General features: G+C 32.2%; 2 protein-coding genes and 2 pseudogenes across 2 annotated transcripts; 1 reads left to right on the forward strand and 3 right to left on the reverse strand.

The window, feature by feature from the left end:
* Window positions 1-523: 523 nt before the first annotated feature.
* On the reverse strand, window positions 524-661 carry LOC125832864 (U1 spliceosomal RNA; annotated as a pseudogene).
* A 2,046-nt stretch (window positions 662-2,707) lies between these two features.
* Window positions 2,708-6,243, forward strand: LOC125830148 (uncharacterized). The gene is made up of 3 exons (XM_049509350.1): window positions 2,708-3,012; window positions 4,138-4,285; window positions 4,503-6,243. The coding sequence occupies exons 2-3, from the start codon at window positions 4,144-4,146 to the stop codon at window positions 5,996-5,998; spliced, it is 1,638 nt and encodes a 545-aa protein (XP_049365307.1). The 5' UTR covers window positions 2,708-3,012; window positions 4,138-4,143; the 3' UTR covers window positions 5,999-6,243.
* A 10,750-nt stretch (window positions 6,244-16,993) lies between these two features.
* Window positions 16,994-18,512, reverse strand: LOC125832011 (uncharacterized). Its single transcript, XM_049511140.1, has 4 exons — window positions 18,297-18,512; window positions 17,970-18,200; window positions 17,499-17,648; window positions 16,994-17,364 (listed from the first exon to the last, which is right to left on the reverse strand). The coding sequence occupies exons 1-4, from the start codon at window positions 18,510-18,512 to the stop codon at window positions 17,179-17,181; spliced, it is 783 nt and encodes a 260-aa protein (XP_049367097.1). The 3' UTR covers window positions 16,994-17,178.
* Window positions 18,513-20,260: 1,748 nt separating this feature from the next.
* LOC125830297 (uncharacterized) lies at window positions 20,261-21,578 on the reverse strand (annotated as a pseudogene).
* Window positions 21,579-22,924: the final 1,346 nt, after the last annotated feature.

The following is a 22,924-nucleotide window of genomic DNA, read 5'->3' on the forward strand; positions in this document are numbered from 1 at the left end:
TTTGAGGTGACACTATTAGATGGTATCATAACGTAAATTAGCCAAACCAATCTCTAGTAAATTCTAGACCTTTTTTTTTCTTTTAGATCTGTAGTACACTTATAGTCCCTCTAGCTAATTCAGTTAGGCAAGTTTTTTTTAAGTACATTGTTAGGCAAGTTTTGGCTAAATGCCTAACTATGTTCTTTCACACACACAAAAAAAATAGACTCAACTTTCTTGTTACACTTCCACTATTTCCAAACTTGTGTCACATCTCAGGCTTATATTTGTTAAGACATAGCTTTTAAACATGCAATAAACAAAGGCCAATAGACTTTATTAAGTACTTTCCAATTAGTGCACTTTCAACAATTTACATTACATATTAATTGTTTCACACTTGGAAAGTAACTATTATTGTTGTGCCACAAATCAAACATTTAACAAATATACAACATTTACTTCAAAGACATCAGAAATTATTGTGGCTAGCTCAAACCATTGGACCTGAAAGTTCACAAATATTGGACTTAGATTTGGTGTAGGGGCTGCGCGAACGCAGGCCCCCTCTGCCACGTTGGCTCGACCTTAGGCGAGCACCCCTCCTAAGTGCAATGGAGGTCACCAACCTAGGCCATGGATCTTCATGATCACCCATTGATCCCGTCCAGGTAAGTATGATTATCTGTTAGCCCATCCCTTATTCTATATCACTGCATTTGCACACTTCTCCTCTCTGCTTGTGATGTGGGAAGAACTATGAAAGAATGAGTATTAATTACTATACTAAAGATTTTATCCTTAGATGCAAGCATGAGCAAAGTTTATTTTGGAAAAGAAAACTCAAGTTTTAAACGTTAAAAAATCATGTTTGAGAAATCTAACCACGTAGGAACATACATATAGTTTAGGTTCAATATATATATTTTTTTGTTAAATGCTAATGTTGCTCAAACTATATGTATTGACTTCAATACTCGTATTGTTTTATTATTTTATTTTACTATTAATGTCGCTCTAGATAGTGAGTTTATAAAACAAATGGATGATATGTATGTAAATGAATCATAGGAGCTGTCATGTCTTAAGTATATTGACTTTATTCCCCCCAAAAAAGAAAATTAGATACATTGACTTCACGAAAATCAATTCAAATTTATGTTGGAACGATCGACTAAATGAACGATACATATGATTAGGAGATTGATGGAACATTATAGGCAAGAGGAAGAGGGACTTATATGTGTTGTTCATTGACATAGAAAAAGCTTACGACAAAAGTCTATAGGAGGGGTGTTATAGAGATGTTTGGAGGTTAAAGGTATACATGTGATGTAAATTAGAATAATTAAGGAGATGTATATATGACGGAGTCAATACCCAATGAGGACACTAGGAGGAAACTCTAAGCACTTTCAACTGGAGATGAGTTAATGCACCAAGGGTCGATGCTTAGGCCATTTCTAATTACATTACTAGTGGATGAATTGATACAACATATCCAATGGGAGATGTCATGATGCATGCTATTTGCAGACGACATAGCTTTAATTGACGAGACACGTGGCATAATTGATAATAGCTCGGTTAGAGGTTGGAGACAAATCTTAAAGTCTAAAGGGTTTAAGTTGAATAGAACTAAGACAGAGTATCTGGAGTGCAAGTTCAATGATATGACTCGTGTGACAGATGTGGAAGTAAAGATTGATACATATACAACCCCGAAGAGAGATCAAGTATTTAGATTCATAATCTAAGGAAGTTGAGAGATGGACCATGATGTTACACATCGTATTGTGATATAGATGAAATGAAAATTGCATCTAGTATCTTATGCGACAAAAATGTGTCACCAAACCTTAAAGATAAGTTTTATAAAGTGATGGTCATACTAGCTATGTTGTATGGACGGACTGTTGGTCAGTCAAAAACTTCGTACATATTCAAAATATGAGAGTAGCAAAATGATGATGTTGAGATGAATGTACGAACATACCAAAAAAGATAGGATAAATAACTAAGCTATTCAAGACGAGTTGAGAGAAAAAAATATATTGAAAAAGGTGTAACCAAAAAACATTTCTCGCTAGGAAAAACGTTTAACTTATATACAAGATGCAATATTTTGACATTAATGGAATATATGATATGAAATAATTAGTTACCCGCTTTGTCTTAATTTATGTGACATACTTTCATTTTTAATTCGTATAAAGAAGAATGTAATTTTCTATAATTAGAAATAACTCAACTTCAAAATTCTCATTTAATGTCATATCCTATAATTAGAAATAACTTAAATTAAAATTCTCATTTCAACGTCACATTTTTATAATTAGAAATAACTTAATTTTAAAATTCTCATTTAATATCATATCTTTATAATTAGAAATAACTTTATTCTAAAATTTTCATTTCACCTTTTGATGAAATAATATATAGCCATATAAATATCTTAGATTTATTTTACACCATAAATTTTAATTTTTTTCTTAAATTTTATGCCTAATCAAATAATACCACATACGTTCAAATAAAACAATACTATCAATTATTTTTACTAAAATCATCAACAAATGCTTATATAGAAATTTATTATTATAGGTAATATAGTTATTTTAAAAAATATGATAAAACTATTTAGCACATGGCACGTGTCACATCACTTCTTTCCAACTCTTTCAGCCCACAGATTGAGCACATAGATAAATAGTCTAAAGTGGGGCAGCCATTATTTTCCAATACTAGGGGTATTTGTCGTAATAACCTGTGATTACGGAGCCCCTTTTTGACCACACGCGTTACTATTTCGGGCACATCAATAACCGAATCCCCCTTTGACCCACCTTTACCCTCTATTTTTTCGTCAACAATTTTTTCCCCAATTCCAATTTCTCATCTTCTTCCCCTTCAATCGACCTTGATTTTTCTTCTTGAAGATCAAATCAACATACGATCCTTCTAATTCGTTTCATTCTCTATCGATTGGTACCTCTTTTGGATCTATCCGTCTGGAAATCGAATTCCGAGGTTAGGGTTTCTAGATCTATCGTTTTTTCATCAGATCTGTTCGATCTACCTTCATTTCATGAAATTAATTCAGTTTCTAGCTTGATTTTGTTATCATCTCTTGATTTCTTGAGAAATAAAAAGGATCGAGTGTTTTTTTTTTTCGTTTGTGATTTTGAGGATTTTTTTTGTTTAAACAGTCTTTCTTCGTGCTCGATCTGCGATTCGACGCATCATTTCTGGTCGATTTGATATTTTTAATTTTTTTTTACATCGATTTCAAATTTGGGGATCTAGGGTTAGTTTTTTTTATTCATAAAATTGTAATTAATTCATTTTAGGTCACGATTTCCAGAACAAAACAAAAAAAATACATTCGATTTCCTGAATTCGACTGTCGATTGATTGTAATTAACTCAAAACCAAAGATCCCACTCTGTTTTTTTTTTAAATTTTTTTTGTTTATTTTGCACATGTAAATAAACAATTTTTTTTAATATTTAGATTTTTATTATCAAACTTTCTGAGCCACTCCATTTTCACTGTACACGTGCCACGTGTCACGTGTCACAAATTAGAAACTTGTTATACAAATGATGATGATGATTACTATGTCCTTTAAACATTTACCTCTTGAGTGGCAACCTTTTCAACTATTACTTAGATTCTTTGCTTGAAACAGAGTTGACTGTTTATCTACCTGAAAGTCTAACTGTGCTCGACAATTTGTAGTCTTGTCTATATTTGTTCTTTATTATCGTAAGGGTGTTCTACTTTGCTACTTCCTTCAACATTCTCTCTGATTTTTCGCTTGTTCTTTATGACTATGCTATTGATAGTTTAATTTCTGTCGTTATGCAGTATTTTGTTAGTGTCAATTCCTTTTCTGTGGGGGAAAGTTATTATCTTTAACTAGAAATTCTCAATGTTTTGATTAGCTATGACTAAAAAGATTTCATTTTTGTGTTCAATGCTGGATGTTGTGTCTACATCTCTCATGTATTTTTTTGTTTGAAGAATGCTCTGGATATCTTGTGTGTCTTATGGAATTGTCTGCATCAATGTTTTTGAGTGTGTGGAACTTAATTCTCCTCCATTTTCCCTTTTCTGAATCTGCTTAACACCTTCTTCAACTTCCTTTTGCAGTTAAATATGGTGCAAAAAAGACCATACAGTGAAGAAAAGTTGTATGAGGTTTCATCTAAGCAGCCGAGACATGTAGAACCGAGTAGTCAGCTAGTTTCCTTTTTGCAGTTTCCGTGTGAATCAGTGGCTCCTAACTCTTACACTTCAGGTTAGGAAGAGATTATTCTATCAAATTCCTGAAATGATTTACGTTGTTATAACTGCTTTGTGAGTAATGGTTTGAATGCTTTTATTTACACAAACTTTCGATACTCTTGGCAAGCATCTTGTCATTAGGAGGTTGCTCTCTTAGCAGCATGTTTGGATGTGAATTAATTTGTGGATTTCCTTATCCTTGGATGATCTAAATTTATGGTCTTTGGTAGGTGGAGATGAGGATAAATTTTCAGAAGTCAAAGCTTTCAGTGAGAAGAGCCCTGATAGTTGCGATGTGGCTGACATTCCTGTTTCTTCCGAGAAAGCAATTGAGACGAGCATTCATGGCTCTGCTTCAGACTCTTCTTGGACCTCTAGTAGCACCAGCAAAGAAGACATCAGGTCTGAGGTGCCTTTTCATGTATTGACGGCTTCTAAATATTACAATACTGATCCTTCATTCAGAGTTGTTATTCATCCAATGGAGGTCTATTCCCCTCTTTTGAACAATCCTCCTCGGAAATCGGTTCCCATTGGACCAGATTTCCAAGCCGAATTACCAGAATGGGGTGCATATGATTGTAAAAATATATCCATGAAGGAGAGCACTCAAGAAAGCCCAAATCTTCCATCTCAAGCTCTAGAATCAGGTTTTGTGGATCATCATGATGAAGAAAATAAACTTGCTGGGACATGTATCATTCCAATGCCTAAATTGGAATTACCTGCAGACCACAAGGAGAATGTTGGAGCAGGAAAAATTGGGTGTTCCTGTGAAGATGCTGGTTCCTTTGGATGTGTTCGGCTGCACATCATGGAAGCAAGGGAGAAACTTAAGGCGGCCTTGGGTGAGGAAACATTTGTTAGGTTGGGTGTTTATGACATGGGAGAGATAGTGGCAGAGAAATGGAGTGAAGAGGAAGAGGAATTATTTCATGAAGTTGTATTTTCCAATCCTGCAGCACTAGGCAAGAATTTCTGGGACCACCTTGCTGTTGAATTTCCTTCACGGACCAAGAGAGATCTCGTTAGCTATTACTTCAACGTCTTTATTTTGCGGAAGCGTGCCAAGCAGAATAGGTTTGACCCATCAAATATAGACAGTGATAACGATGAATGGCAGGAGATTGATGACGATGTTGTTGCTACGGGAGCTCAAATGACAGATGAAGATGAGGATTCTATGGTTGAATCACCAATATATCAAAATTATCCTGGTCACAATGATATATATGTGACTGAAAAACAAGCATATGATGAAGAAGCTGGTGTTGCAACCTTTGAAGATTATCGGACGATAAACTTTTGCAGGAGGAAGGTCTTGAGTGATGCGTCAAAAGCATGTCCCGATGAATTGATTGATAATAACAGTAGTTGTGGACACAATATTCAGCCTCTAGACAGACATCATTCAAATGAAGTGGGTAACCATGATGTCGAAGATAACTCTTGTACCACTGATGCAGCTGGGGCTTCTTCAGAAACACCACAGGTAAAAACTGATGATTGTAAACACTGGGCAAGTCATTTTGCTGGTGTTGGCATTGGCAGTGTGCATGATTTTGTGATGGAGCCATCTAATGGTAAAGAGTGGGACATGGGGTACTTAAGCTGTGCTAAGAATGAAGTTGATTTGTTACCAACTTGCTCTATGATTGAGGAAGTGTTTGGAGACGAAGCCTGGAGTTCCAAGAACAGAGATGGTCACAGTTTAAGCAAGCATTGACCTGAATTTTTGCCGTTCGATCATCCTTGGAATGCTTCTTGCAGAAGTGAGAGTCCATTTTTACTTGTATATTATTAGTGGTGAAAGGAGAGAGCATGATAGAAATGAAATTTGAGATTTTCGACCTTGCTCTTGGTTGTTAGTATGAAGCTGTTTTGAGGTAGGCGCTTAGGATTGATTTATATGTAAAGTTAATTTTATGGCCGAGAGCCATGTTTCGAGAAATGGAAAAAGAATTAAAGAAATCTTCAAAATTGTGTTAATGTGCCAAATGTTCATTGTTCTTTTGTATAATCATGGACAATCACCTCTCTTTTTAATCACACATAAATGTGAACCAATTACTTAATTTGGTTCACATTTTGGGAAACAGAATTCGTGACTAATTGATACAGAAGTTCGATTAAATTCGAATTAACTCAGCAAGTCATCTCGTGAGGTCTGAGTGATTGGAGGAATAGTGATCCAATATAGACAAGAACAGAGACTTAACAAGCTACCCAATAACTAGGAAGATACTAACCAATATTTTGGTATTATATCTGCGTAGCTTTTATTTATTTAATATAGACAGGCAGACATCTAAGTCAAGATGGTTTGTAAAAGATTCAAGGTCGAACCTATCCTCACATTCAATTTTGTGCACCTACGAAGGTTGTGATGGGGTGGTAAGTATATTTTCATTCTTAATCAAAAGGTTTTGGATTCAAGTCTCCTTGGTACAGAGTCACCTTTGTCAGTGAGTACTTTACCCTCACGTAGAATTTTTTGGTGCGAATTCCAATTTAGTCAGGCTCCGGACCGGACACCGGATGCGGTAAACAAAAAAATAATAATTCAATTCTGTGAAGATGACTATTTAAGGATCGGTACTTTGAATACACACCTGACATGTAATGAACGTCCTTAAATTCTGTCTTTAAATCATTTGTTAGTTAAATGATTTATAATTGGTTCTGTTTTTTCTTGGTTGGCTGTGTCTTCATTCCATTCTACACATGAATTAAAATAATAAACGTAAGTTAAATCATTTTCTCAATGAAACTTGGAAAGTTATCATATACGAGCTAGTATAAGTTATGTTTATGTTCTTTTCCGTTAAACGGACGTATAACAATGAAAACTCTTCATATACCATATAGTTGTAAGTTAAATTGTGCTATCAGTATATATATAATTTAAATCCATAGGATTAAATCTATTGTCTCCTTCATGAGGAAGAAATGCTATCAATATATTTACATCAAGAGCTGCAATATGGGCTATGTACAATAATATATAATTGGAGAGCGGATGATATTTTCAAGAAAATATATTTATTAGAGATTATAATAATATAAGACCGTGTAGTGTTTTAACAAAAAAATTATTACTATTAATGTTTAAGTGTTGGTTAAAATAATGACGTGGAGATCAAATTTGAGATAATCGTATAGGAAAGTGACTTCCATGATCCATCCAAGAGCAAGGTAAGTCATTTTTTCTTTTCTTTTTTTATTGAGTGAAAAATATTCTCCCCATTTTTTTTTTGACAAACACTTAAAAAAATATTTTTCCTTACATAAAATATACCTAAAATAGGAAAAGAGTAAAAATACACTTAAAAGAGTCATTTGGTAGAGTGTATTAAGTGAAATAATACATGTATTGATAGAGTCGAGTGTAATAAGAGAATAATGCATGTATATATATTATGTTAACTTTGGATATTAATAGTACCTTGTTTGGTACACTTTTTCATGTATATCTAAAGCTTGTATTAGATATACACTCTATTGTGTATTAAGGTGGGTATATTATTAATATCATGAATTTCTAGGTATTAATAGTGTAATGTTTTTAATGCATGCATTAACATAATTATAGACTCAATTGCTCTCAACTTTTTATTACAATCATAATTGTGGAGGATATCTTTATAATTAATTTTTTATAGCAATATATGTTATTTTTAATATATCAAACCAAATAATGCATAAAAATAATTTATGTATAATTAATATAAGCATAACTAATATATGTTTCTCATGAGATTCTTTTGCTTTATCTGCATAGTGTTATACATAATCATGAAACCTCTGGCTGGAGTCAAGAGTATGGGTGTCAAAAGTGAGCCCAACTATAGGTATTCTGGGTTAGTCTCAGGATAATTTGTATTGACTTCAATCTCAACCTATTAAAGCTTTAACCCATTTTAAGTGAATTCTTAATCGAGCTCAATTTAATCTTCAATTTCAACCCGACTCTTTATTTGTATTGATGTAATGTATGTTCATATATTGAAGGTATGAATTGCTATCTATATTATATCTTTTAGGATTTATCTATCCATTTGTAACTTATTTTTTAAAATTTTCTTGAGTTGTAATTTAAATTGAAGTTATAAAACTTAAATAACAATATATTGAAATTATTGAGGCTAAGCGAGTCAAATTGGGCTAGTCAGGACCCAATCCAATTTTTAGCCCATTTGAAATTAAATTGTGGTCAGAATTTTAAGGATTGAACTCAGGATAATTTGTATTGGTTTCAATCTCATGTCTAAACCCATTAAAGTTTTAATTCATTTTAAGAGAATCCTCAATCGAGCCCAATTTGATCTCCAATTTCAACCTGACTCTTTATTTGCATTGATGTAATGTCTGTTCCTATATTTAAGGTATCAATTGCTATCTATTTTATATCTTTTAAGATTTATCTATCTATTTATAACTTATTTTTTAAATTTTTCTTAAGTTGAAATTTAAATTGTGGTTTCAAAAGTTAAATAACAATATATTGAAATTATTGAGGTTAACCGAGTCAAACTGGGCAAGTTAGGATCCAATCCAATTTTTAGCCCATTTGAGCCCAATATAAACTTGGGCGGGTCAAAATCGAACCCAATTTCTATATCAATCTATTTTAATATCTCTAATTTATACCCAACCTGCCCATCTGACGCTACTTGCCAAGAGTATCAGTGCCCGGAGACCTTGCGATTGCTCAATTGAGTTTCTTTAGGAATGTATTTTATTTTTTTTAGTAGTAAAGTATATAATCACTTCTTTGTTTTTTAGGTCAAATTTACGTGAGTGGGCAAAAATTGTTTCCTTAGTATCGACGACCAAGGCAAATGTGGTATGCGTTACTCCCTCCGTCCACTTTTATTTGTCATGTTGTGTTTTTTGAAAGTCAATTTGACTAATTTTCAAGATTAAATTATATTACATTAATTCGATATTTTAAACAAAAAATTTAGCTATTCAAAAACTATATGAAAAGTACTATAAATTGCAATTTTTTGCATATCAATATGATGAAAAAATACATCATAAAATGTTAGTCAAATTTTTTATAGTTTAACTCTAAAAAGGGAAACTATGACAATTAAAAATGGACGGAGGTAGTATTATTACTTTAATGAACACTATAAGTTTGATGAGTATGAGAAGATTGAAGTTGAGGTGAGATTAGATGGGATTGGAGTACTAAAATACAAAAAGATTTAAATATCTAATCAGCCTTGTTATATTGATTAACCGCATTTGAGTTGAGTATTCTATTTATCTACTTTCACAAAATAATACTAAAATTACATACACTCTATCTTCTTTACATTGAATGAGATCATAAATATTTTTAAAGATATTTTTTACAAGAGAACTTTATACAAAATTTTAAAAATAAATTCAAAGTGATCTATTTTTTTTTGTTTGATTTGATTTTTCTTTGCTCAATTAAATTAAATATTTTAAACTTTTAATCAATTTGATTTGATTTTTCATATTAAAATTATATTGTAATAATATATTTGGTTATAATTACTTTAACATCATAAGACTTTATTTAATGAAATTATTATCTAATGAAATTATTATATGTATTGATTTTATAGAAAATAAATAAATATAAAAAACTAATAATAAATCAAGTGATTAAACTTTGTTTTATTATAATAATAATAATAATAATAATAATAATAATAATAATAATAATAATATAATTTATGTGGATGTAATTAATATTTTATTATACACCGTATATATTTGAAAAACAAACTTATAATATCGAAGCAATTACATCATCCTACGCTATTTTGAAGGGGGAGATGATCTCACCTTCGAAACAACAGTTGATAGACAATATTTTCATACATTCTGGACAACCTGAAAAGTTTAAATTTCTAAAATGTAGAGAGTCCTTCGATTACCATTATGATCAAGCATTTGAGTATGCAAAGGATCATGAAACTATTCTAAAACAAAAATGTATCCATATAAGGGGATAAGAACCACATAAATGCCTCAATCCAGCGAAGCCAAAAAGGATGCGTGCAAATGTCTATCAACATTGGATCGATCCATCAAAAGAAGTGGTTAGTTTAATTGTTTAATTTGTTTTAACTTATTTTATAGTATATATATTCTTCTTACTTTATTCAACAATTTTTTTTCTTTGCAGAAGTTTAATAAGATTAAGGGTTTTAACGCTGTGTGGAAAAAAAGAGAATGACTTAGGAGTAGATCAAATGAAAAAAATAGAAGAAGCCATTGAGCGGCAACCATTGACCCGCACAATTTCGTACGCCTAGAGTTTTTCTAAATATCGTGGGAAGATAATATTTGATTATAACTAAGTCATGTTTACTTTATTAAATGTGTTTTCTCATACTATATCATGTTATTTATTTTATCAGAAAGTGTATAATGGTCTTATAGAGAAAGAGCTTGAGACAAGAGCATACATTTTTTTTCTATGGTCTTAAACTAAAGATACATACATTTATATATAAAATATTTTTTAATCTTGTGGTCTTAAACATATCATGTGGAAGTTAAATGTAAAAAATTGACAAAAAAGAAAGAAATATTCTTTAAAGTTTTGAAACAAACTAAAAGAAAGACAAACAAATTAAAAGATCTAATATAATTATTTTGTTAAAAAATACTTATAATAATTTTATTACAACTATAAAAAATTGAGCCCTTCAAATTTGGGGCCTAAGAAGATGAAGCATGCGTCATTTTTAAAGAGAATGAGTCATCGTTGAGAATGTAATATTTGATTATAATAGAGTCAACTTTAAGTTATTAATTGTATTTTCTCATGTTATATCATGTTGTATATTTTATCTAAAAAGTGTGTATGAGAAGACTTACGGCAAAAGAGGTTGAGGCAAGAGAAGAGGAGATTAAAACAAAAGTTGAACCAAAGTTGCATGCCACTCTATAACTTATCTCATTATAGAGTAAATTCTGAAGTTGTAATTAAATTTGGAAGTTGTGATTTATTTGGGAAACAAATGTCGTTAACATTGAGTATGCCAAATATTATATGTCAACATATTGAGTATGAGGTACGAAATAGAACGACACATATAATTATTGGTATATATTACAGGATAGGTGAAATTAAAGTTATTTATTTTTTATTATGCGGAGTTTATGACTTCCATGATTCATACAAAAGTGAAATTAAAGAGGTAGATGATAAGTCATTTTTTTTTATTTGGTGAAAAATATTTTCCCCATTTTTAAAAATTCTTTTTGACAACCAAACACTTGAAAGTAGAATTATCAATATGAGCTAATCCACCCAATTCGGGCTAATCCATACAAGCTTTGAAGTTTGAAGGAGTCAGGCCGGTCTAACCCATTTTTTGTGGACCTGGAAATGGTCATCCCAGCCTACAAGTACGCGGGCTACGGGTTGTGTCGGGGCAACCCAATTTTTTAAATCAATTTATAATTTAAAATATTATCACAAATATTGACAAGACGATATTGTATGTTGTTTACTGTTACTACTTGGCAATCAAATCCACAAATAAAATTATAGATTTTTTTTTAATTTTATGTAAAACATATTTTATAAGCATAATATGTATTTAAATTTTGATATTTATGACATTAAATAGATTTTGAGTTTGGAGTCTTGTTATTTTTAATATTTTATTTTTATTTTTTAATTAATTTTTATTGAGTCCACGGGCGGCCCTACTCATATTTCTCAAGCCCCACAAATCAACATACATATTCAGGTCGGGCTATTCTTATTTAATCAAATCATTGACTATAATCAAATTCCTTGAAACCCTAGACCACTTTTTTACCGTCGATTTTGAGCAAGAAAATCAAATATTTGATTATTTTCAACAATGTAAATACATGTATGCATATATTCTTCTATATCACTACAAGAAAAAGGCTTAATAGAGACAACATTTAGCGACAATCCATTAATCTGGTTCTAAAAATATATTTATAAGAATGAGATTATTTTTTGGTCCCTAAAACAAATTTTATTTTTAAATATTATTCTAATATAAAAAGAAAATAAATATTTGGTCTTTAATTCTTAATATTTCAGCTGGATGAAGCGCCGAGTGAAATAAAAAAGTAAAAATAGGCGCCAAAAATTCTATTGGTTACACTTGTTTGACACCATAACACCAGTCTATTCCTACTGTTCCATTACACTGCCCCACTAAGTTAGCTACAGATGTAGTTGTAGGTTTATAGATAGTACCAATCTATTTTATTGTTTCACTCCACTGAGTTAATTACAGATACATCTGAAGGTGTGTGTATATATAAATAGATGGTGTGATGAACATTGTAATGTAGCTCTCAAATTTTTCCTTCTTCTCTAAATGCAACTTCGTTCTTACCAAGTTTTCACAAATCTCCTTTCACCTTAAAAATTCCTAAAAATCCAATTCAACTTTCTCACAACGCATAAGCTGCGACATTATATCCACAACTCAAGAGTCTGAAAATTCTTCTCTCAGATCTCGCAAGTAAGTTTAATTTTTTTCTCTTTTATCTGATTTTTACTCTTTTCTTCTTTTAAGAAATCTTTTATTTCTTAGTTATTCTGACGGAAGGTTCTGTAATTAGATTATTTAGAGCACGGTATATTGTTGGATGATCAAGAGTAAAGGATTATAGGATTATTATCTCTGTTGTATCCATATTAGGAATAAGAAATACATATAAATGTGTTGATCTAGCAAATATAGTTAGTATAGTTAATATTATTTGATGTATTTTCTGTTACTCCTATTAAAAATATCTAGGAGAAGCCAAAATATAGTTACTATAGTTAATATTATTTGATTTATTTTCTATCACTCTTACTAAAAATATATTGTAGAAGCCAAAAATGACATCTATCAACATTGGATCTATCAAACGGTTGATGTGGTTAGCTTAATTGTTTAATTTGTTTTAACATTTTTTTATAGTATATAAATTCTTTGTACTTTATTAAAATAAAATGTTTCAACGATACGTGGAAAAAGGGAGAATGCCTTAACGATAGACCAAATGAAAAATATAGAAGAAGCCATTGAACAGCATCCACTGCACAATGCTGTATGCCCCAAGTTTTTCTGAGAAGGTAATATTTAGTTATAATTAAGTCACGTTACTTTATTAGATGTGTTTTCTTGTATCATGTTGTGTATTTTATTGTAAAGTGTATATGGGCCTTATGGAGAAAGAGCTTGATGCAAGAGCAGTGGCGGCTCAAGCTAATTAGTAATCGGAGGTTTAATTTTTAATTATTTCTTTATTTCTTTATTTCTGAGATGCAAAGTTATTTATTTCTTTTAATTAAAGAACTTTATTTTTTCTAAGGTCTTAAACTAAAGATATATATATGTCTTTTTTTAGTTTGTTTCGAAACATTAAAGAATGTTTCTTTCCTTTTTATCAATTTTCAAATTTAACTTCCACATGATATGTTTAGGACCACAAGATTAACATATATATATATATGTGTGTGTGTGTGTTGTTAAGAAAGACTTATATTAATTTTATTATTACTAAAAAATTGAACCCTTCAAATTTGGAGACTAAAACGGATGTCCTCATTTTCAAAGGCAATGAGCCACCCGAGAAGGTAATATTTGGCTATAATGAAGTCACATTTAAGTTATTAAATGTGTTTTCTCGTATTTTATCATGTTTGTCTATTTTATCAGAAAGTGTATATGAGCCTTACAGAGAAAAAGTTTGAGGCAAGAGAAGAGGAGATTAAAACAAAGGTTGAACCAAAGTTGCACGCCCTGCTAATCGTGGGATATGGGAAAGAGAGAGGAGAGTTAAATTCTACCTAGCAAAGAACACTTACGAAAAGATGTGGGGCTGCTATGGATTTGGTAAAATAATCCGTAGTTGAGTTATAGATTTAACTTGTCCCGTTATAGAGTAATTTCTGAAGTTGTAATTAAATTTGAAAGTTAACATTGTGTATGTCAGATATTATATGTCAACATATTAAGTGTGAGGTACGAAATAGAACGACACATATAGCAAAATTACAGAATTCGGTCACAAAAGTAGGATCCAAAAATAAGTGTGTTCAATTGTCAAGGTTCACTTTTTTTCTTTGCTAGCACATCTTTCGGTCTTAATGCATCTTGTGCAATGCTTTATGAACGTAAAAGTTAGAGGAGACGTTGATTATGATAATGTCCGAATTTGTTCAACCAAAAAGTCTCAGTGTTAGGGACTTGAGCTATATGATACAACACACATCTAAGGTATATAGATGTGCTTCAAGGCGTTAGCACTGATTTGAATGACATTGGATGGCACAATTAAATACATTTTGTTTTTATAAGTTTACCAGAGTTCGTACACTTATTTAAATCATTTTATAAGGTCTAGACTAGATTGATATTTTATTCATAATGTAAGGAGTAAATTTTGGGTTTTAATTTAATAGAACTAGTCACCAAGGCATTCAAATATCCTATTATGTGGTACACAAAAGTTTAAAGATTTGTTTTCGACATTTTATATCCATCAGTATGAGGATTTATATAGCTCGTTGGAACACATTGTAGACTTTGAAATTTTGTGGGACTCTACAAGATGTGTTCAATTTGAGTTGGGACTCTACAAATTGTGTTCAACTCAAATTAGGATTCTTGGAAATTACTCAACCTTAAACCCTAGTTCACGCCTATATAAAGGGTACAAAATTCCCTTTAAATGCATTTTCAAAATATCCCATAAACTCTTGGGTATTTTTAAAGATCAAGATCTCAAATATTCTAGAAAAAGAAATATTCATATAGAAGTCAAATCTAAATCATCCTGGCCCTCGAATCATGGATAAATCTTAGGAGAGTAGAATCAAGGGAGGAACGAAATTGTACCCACATAATTATCAATAAAGTTATGTTTCTTTAGATTTTATTTGTGTGGTTGATTTATTTTTCATATGTTTAAAATTTGTTGCAAACAAATTGGCACGCCCAGTGGGACCAAATTCGCCCTTCATCTCCTCTCATAAATCAAATCTGATAATCTGAAGCTGCAGAGGTGGAAGAATGAGTACTTCAAGCCTCGTCTTTGAGTTTCATCGAGTCTACACTGCGACAAACCTTGTAGCAGAGCGCATTTGTAGACATTGAAATTTTGTAGGACTCTACGTTCAATTCGATTTGGGACTCTAGAAGGTGTGTTCAGTTTCAATTAGAATTCTTATAGGCTACTCAACTCTAAACCCTAGTTTATGCCTATATAAATGGTACTAAATTCTCTTAAAAGGCATCTCAAAATATCCCATAAACTCTTGGGTATTTTAAAGATCAAGATCTCGAATATTTCGCAAATTAATGGAATATTCATATAGAGATCAAACCTAAATCATCATAGTTTGATAAATACGCTACTAATGACCCTGGAATCATGGATAAATCTTAGGAGAGTAGAATCAAGGGAGGAACATAATTGTACCCGCAATTTATCTTTATCAATAAAGTTATGTTTCTTCATATTTTATTTGTGATTGTAATTTATTTTCTGTCACTTTAAAATTTGTTGCAAACAAATTGGCACTCCCAATGGAACCAAATTTGCCCTTCATCTCTTCTCTCTTAAATCAAATCTGAAAATCTGAAGCTGCAAAGGTGGAAGAATGAGTACTTCAAGCCTCATCTTTGAGTTCCATCAAGTTTATTCTCCGACAAGCCTTGAAGCAGGGGGCATTTGTAGACATTGAAATTTTGTAGGACTCTAAAAGATGTGTTCAATTCGAGTTGGGACTCTACAAATTGTGTTTAACTCAAATTAGGATTCTTGGAGGCTACTCAACCCTAAACCCTAGTTCACGCCTATATAAAGGGTACAAATTCCCTTTAAATGCATCTCAAAATATCCCATAAAATCTTGGGTATTTTTAAAGATCAAGATCTCGAATATTTCATAAGCTGATGGAATGTTCTTATAGAGGTCAAATCTAAATAATTCTAGTTCGAGAAATACGCCACTAACGACCCTCGAATCATGGATAAATCTTAGGCGAGTTTAATCAAGGAAGGAACATAATTGTACCCGCATATTTATCAATATATTCATGTTTCTTTAGATTTTATTTGTGTGGTTTATTTATTTTCCATATGTTTAAAATTTGTTGCAAACACACACGATTCTCAATTGGCCGAATAAAAATATATAGAAGAATTAATATGTCAAACAAATATGAACAGTTCTATTAACATGACATTACAATACTTGTAATCCAGATAAACATCCTCACAATAGCATTTAACGTAATACTCAAGGTTAAGCTAAGTACTAGGAAAGGAGATTTAAATGCAGACTTCAAGTCACCAGAAGTCCCAAGAATTCTTCACCTGTACAATTATAACAAAAGAGATGAGAGCTGGTGAGTAAACTGCAAATGTTGAAAATTAGCAATTCTTTAAGCAATTAAGCTCACAGCAGTAACCACAACTCCTAGCACATTAAAACATAACACTTTGATGATTCATTAACCTTAACCTCTTATAAAACAATTTGGCAGTTTCTCAGAACAAATTTAACCCAAGGGAAGAATGACATGTATCTCAAATAAACCAGAAAATGAACTGCTTACTCAAAACACATAGCAAAACACTGAGAATTCATTGCTATAAGTGAGAAAATTGTGCATTGTAAAATGTTAGTTCGACACACTGTTGATTAGTGTCGGAAAAACTTAAGCCTTCCATTGTTGCTACTTGTTAATTGATTCCTAAAGTATGCTAATATATTTATAACGGTCTTAATCTTATAGATGTGAATTAGACATAAAACTATTGGTTCTACTATAACAAATAAGCAGTAATGATACTTGAAGACTGCTGTCAGAAATTTAAACATGTTATAACATCAGAAGCAGCATCTTAAAATGTCTAGAAGTTAATCATCTACCCTTGACATGACGACCGGGAAGTCCACATTATCCTTTTGATCTTTGACCACCATAGCTTGAAAAAACTGCCTATATCCATTACCCATCTTGGCTAAAAAGATAAGAAAGTACATGTGGTCACGACAGCCATATCCCTTCACCTTCCGAACTGTCTCAAACACATAGTCTGTGCCCTACAACGAGTACAAGCAAACTTTCTTAGCTTTCTGAACAATACAAACAAAGGAAAAGGGAAGGAAATGAAAAGTGTGATTAGAGCACAAAAAAATAGTGGATAAGAAAGACAGCATGAGTTACTAGATCATACCTTATCATCATTATATTTCTTAAGTGCTCCTTCAGCATAACCCCTCAACATCCTTCTTTTTTTACGATCACGTAAGTAGTGGCGTAGGGGATAGGAGGGCAGCAGGCGTCGCCCAGGATATTTTTTGTATTGTTTTTTAACATCAATACGCTATCAAATACAATGAGACAAACATCACTAATTAAATTGCATCAAACATGTACTTATAGCTAGTTATTTCAGGTGAGTGCCTTAGAATGTTTTTTATTTGCGGTACAAACTGATACTTTCTTGTTGATTGTGCATTGACATAAACCAGGTGATTAGTAGTAGTAAACTTGAACTATTAACTAAAAGGTAAGTAACTAAGATGCAACTAGTTAACTTGTATAAAAATTGTCATGTAGCAGCTAAAGCACAACAAAACCAAAGGTAAAGGCAACTAGATGATGCATCTAAGTATCTCAGGGAAAAAAGAATAGAGTAAGCTACCTCGCTCTCATCAACCTGTTGGAAGTAGGTCACCCAAAAAGGCTCATTGCATTCCACTTCTGAATCATAGTCAGATCCTCTGGATATAACCCGCTCACCCTCAGAACTTTCACCTTCGTCGTCGGTGCTATTGTCATCTTCATTAGATACACATTCCTCAATTTTGTCCTCGATGCTTTCGATTTCTTCGTTCACCAGCGGGGCATCCAGTACGTCTGGGAAGTCTACCCTCTGAAAATCCGGCACACCCAGGTAAGCGTGTATACAGATTAATGATAACTAGGTGATGCATCTACGTATTTCAGAAAAGGAAATAGAGTCATCTACCTCGCTAATAGAATTTTCGGATTCTAGTTCTGAATCATAACCCTCACCTTCGTCGTCGGTGCAATTGTCATACTCACTTTCGGCGTCACTGCTAACCGGCGAGCAATCCGATTCGACTGGGAAATCTAGCCCCTGATAATCCGGTACGGCCCGTCGCATTGGGTGCAGCAATGGGGGCAGTGGCGGTGCCGGTGGGTGCAAATGTACACGTTCCATGACTTCTCTCTCAGCCGCTGATGTGCAAAAAGGAGAGTTACAACTTACAACATACACTCTCCGTCCAATTTTACTTCTTATTTATTTTGAAATAAATTTTCAATTTTATTTGACACTTTTTACTTATAAATGATATGGAGAATGTTATTTATTCTAAAATAAATTTTCATTTTTATTTGTTATTTTTGACATATAAATGATATGGAGAATAATTTCATACCAAATTTCAATTTAGTAATGCTTGTCGTATTTTACTACACTATCCCTACTAATTAATGTTTAATATTAGCTCTTGAAAAATGATATGAAAATAATTTCATACTAGATTTCAAGTCACATACACCTAGATACATGTTTTGGCGAGATTTGTCCATAGGAGAGTGGCGAGCGAGATGAGAGAGAGGCGAGCGAAATTTGTTAATGTATTCAAATACGTGCAAATTCATTCAAATATAATGTATCTAGAGCAAATTACACCTATTTTTGACTCCATATATCTCGAGATACTTGTATGTGATATCTGGACGCGCTAAAATCTAATAAGATATGTGTTTCTCTCTTTTGCATCATTCTTAATGGACATGCAAATTCATTTAGATATAATGTATCTAGAGAAAATTACACATTTTTGATTTCATATATCTAAAAATACATGTGGATATATCTGGACGCGCTAAAATTTGATAAAATATGTAATATTATCGACTAGCATTTATCTAACTAATTATCCTATATTGGTACGATTTCTATAAGTTTACTCTTATTACAAAGAAAAAGGTGTCAGTACTTGAGTAAATGAAACACATCCATTTGAATAGAGTATTGATGCAAAAGAGAGAAACACATTGTTTCCTTAAATTTAAGGTCAAATCTCATTGTTTCCATATTTTTCACATCAGATACACTCCATTACTATTTTAACATGCCCAACAAAAATATGAACAAGGAAGTCAAATAACATAGTGAGATTTACATCCAATAGCATCTGCGCCAATATCTCTTCACCTGTACAATAACAAAAGTAATAAGAGTTGGTGAGTAAACTGCAAACGCTGAAAATTAGCCATTCTATGAGCAATTAAGCTAAAGCTATAACAGGAGAGCCACAACACTCGTAGCACATTAACAGAATACATGATCATCACGTTCCTTTCTTAGTACCAATCTCTTTCCCTTAAAATAACATAGCAGTTTCTCAGAACAAAATTAAACCAAGGGAAGAATGACGCGTATCTTTAATTCAACCAAGAAAAACTGCATAATCAAAGACACAAAGCAACACCGAGAATTCATTGTTATAGGTGAGAAAATTGCACATTGTAAAATATGAGTTCCACGCACTGTTGATTAGTGTCGGGAATAACTCTACGAAAACATTCATCTGTTTCACTAAAATCAACAAACTACATCGTATGGATTATTTGAAAACAGAAAACAGAGCAATTTATAAACAAACAACAAAAAGCAACTGGTGGATCTCTACCTAGTAAAAAAAGGAATAAGTTTGCATATATTTGAAAAATTCAGCACCAAAACTTCATTATCTAAAGCATTTCAAACAACATAGAGTAGAAAGCTAACATCAATAAATCAATCAAAATTGGACTTTGATGTGGTTTTACTTTAACTGGAATACTTTTGAACCTCTATAATGAGATTTTTTATACAATATAATTACACATTATTATCTTGAACGGTGTCACAAGTCAAATGCTGCCACATAAAGTTTGCTAGAGAATGTAGTAGACTTTTTAGAAAAACTTATTCCTTCCATTGCTGCTAATTGGTTCCTACGTCATGTAAATATGTTTATAACTGGCCTTAATCTTATAGAGGTGGATTAGACTTAAAAACTCCTGGTCTTCTATAATACATACACAGTTATGATACTTGAAGACAACCTTAGAAATTTAAGCATGTTAAATCATCACAGAAGCAACATCTTAAAATGTCTAGTAGCTAAATATATACCCTTTTCCTGACGACCAGGAAGTCCAAATTATCCTCTTCATCTGGGATCACCATAGCTTGAAAATAGTATCTTTCTTCATCATCCGTCTTGGCTAAAAAGATAAGATAGTAAATGTAGTCACGAGAGCCACCTCTCTTCACAGTCAGAATTCCCTCAATTACATGGTTGGTGCCCTAGAATGAGTACAAGTGAACTTTCTTAGCTTTCTGAACAAAACAAAAAAAAGAAAAGGAAAAGGGAAGACAATGAAAAGTGTGATTAGAGCAAGCTTTTTTTATGGATAGGAAAGATAGCAAGAGTGACTAGAGCGTACCGTATCATCATGGTATCTCTTAAGTGCACTTTCAGCATAACCCTTCAACATTCTATACTTTTTACGGATACGTAAGTAGCTTGGAAGGGGATAGAAGTTAGGCAGCGGAGGAGGCCCAGGATAATCTTTAATATCAAAACCCTATCAATATACAATGAGACAAACATCACTAAATTGCATAAAACTTGTTATTTAGCAAGTTATTTCAGGCAAGTGACTTAGAATGTTCTTCATTTGTCATACAAACTAATGGTTACTTGTTGACTATACAATGCCATCAACCATGTGATTAGAAGTAGTGAACTCGAACTATTAACTAAAAGGCAATTAACTAAAATGCACCGAGTTGACTTGAATAAAAATAGACCTGCAGAAGCAGCCAAAGCACAACAAACCAAAGGTAAAGGCATATGTATATAACAGATTCATGAGAACTAGACGATGCATCTAAGTATTTCTGGAAAAATAATAGAGTCAGCTACCTTGCTCTCGTAGACCTGTCTGAAGTGGCTCTCCCACATAGGTTTATCGTGTTCTAGTTCTAAATCATAGTCCGTATTCTGGACTATCCTCTGATTACTAACATCATCCTTATCTTCGTCGTTGGTGCTATTGTCATCTTCATTTGATACATAATCCTCACTTCTGTCCTTGCTGCTATCACTTTCTTCTTTCACCGGCAGGGAATCCAGTACGGCTGGGAAATCTACACCCTGAATATCCCGTACGGCCAAGGTAAAGGCATATGTATATACAGATTATTGAGAACTAGGTGATGCATCTAAAACTTGCTTGGATGGTTTTTACCTATTGTATAGTATTGTTTCATTAGTTTAAATACAATGTTTGTTTCAATTCTTACTTAATGATATAATCTATTCATCAAAACAATACATTATGAACCAATACGTAACAACTATCCAAACAAAGTGTAATTACTTCAGAACAAAGAGGAACAGAGTAAGCTAATTCATCAACCTGGTTATTGTATTCTGGATCTGAATCATAACCCTCACCTTCGTCGTCGGTGCAATTGTTAGATTCATTAGATACACAATAATCACTTTCGTCGTCGCTGCTAACCAGCGGAGAATCCGATTCGGCTGGGAAATCTAACCCCTGAAAATCCGGTACGGCCGATCGTCGCGGGCGTAATAATGGGGGCAGTGGTGGCTGCGAACGTACAGATTTCATGGCTCCGCGATGAGTAAAACTCGGGAGGGTGGTGGGCATGAGTATGGTATTGGTAGCTATTGAAAATTTCTATTTTATAATTTTAGTTTTCCGTTTCTAAAAATATTATATTATTATATTAAATTAATTTAATATTTTTGAGATTTTGATACTTTATGATACGGTAAATTGATAATTGTAATTTGCTCACTATATATATATATAAAAGAGAACCTTAGGCCAGCGTATGTGGCGCCATCACAAACAAAGATTTTTTAAAATTTATTTATTTCTAAAACTAGCTTTCCCTTTTCATGAAAAATTGTGTCTTTTATTAAAAATTGTGATTTTAATGAAAAATTGTGACTTTTATGAAATGTTATAACATTTATGAAAGTTTGAGATCTTTCCGAAGATTTGTGACATTTCCAAAGAGTCTGACATTTCCAAAGAGTTGTGACCTTTCTGATAAGACACAATAAATATTTGTTCACACTATACTTTGTTGTCTATAAATAAAGGGTTTCCTCTCATTTTAAAACAACGAAAATTCTGAACTTTTTCTTATTCTTGTGCATAATTAAATATTTATGTATTTTGCTACTGTTGAATGACTCATTGACACCATTGTGTTTATATCAATACATTGTGAATAAAATTGTTTCATCCTGAGAGGATCTATTTCATTAAACATCGGGTACTAAAGGAGAATAATTTCATGAAAGGGGAAGACTAGTATATATATAAAAGAAAACATTAGGTCCGCCTACGTGGCGCCACCACAAACCAAAATTCCCTTTTAATTTATTTATTTTCAAAACTAGTCTTCCCCTTTGATGAAAAGTTGTGACTTTTATGAAAAATTGTGACTTTTATGAAAAGTTGTGACTTTAATGAAGAGTTGCGACTTTTATGAAAAATTGTGTCTTTTATGAAAAGTTGCGACTTTAATGA

The sequence above is a fragment of the Solanum verrucosum genome, unplaced genomic scaffold (genome assembly GCF_900185275.1).
Source record: "Solanum verrucosum unplaced genomic scaffold, falcon-dt-bn FXZP01000102.1, whole genome shotgun sequence".
NCBI classification, from domain to species: domain Eukaryota; kingdom Viridiplantae; phylum Streptophyta; class Magnoliopsida; order Solanales; family Solanaceae; genus Solanum; species Solanum verrucosum.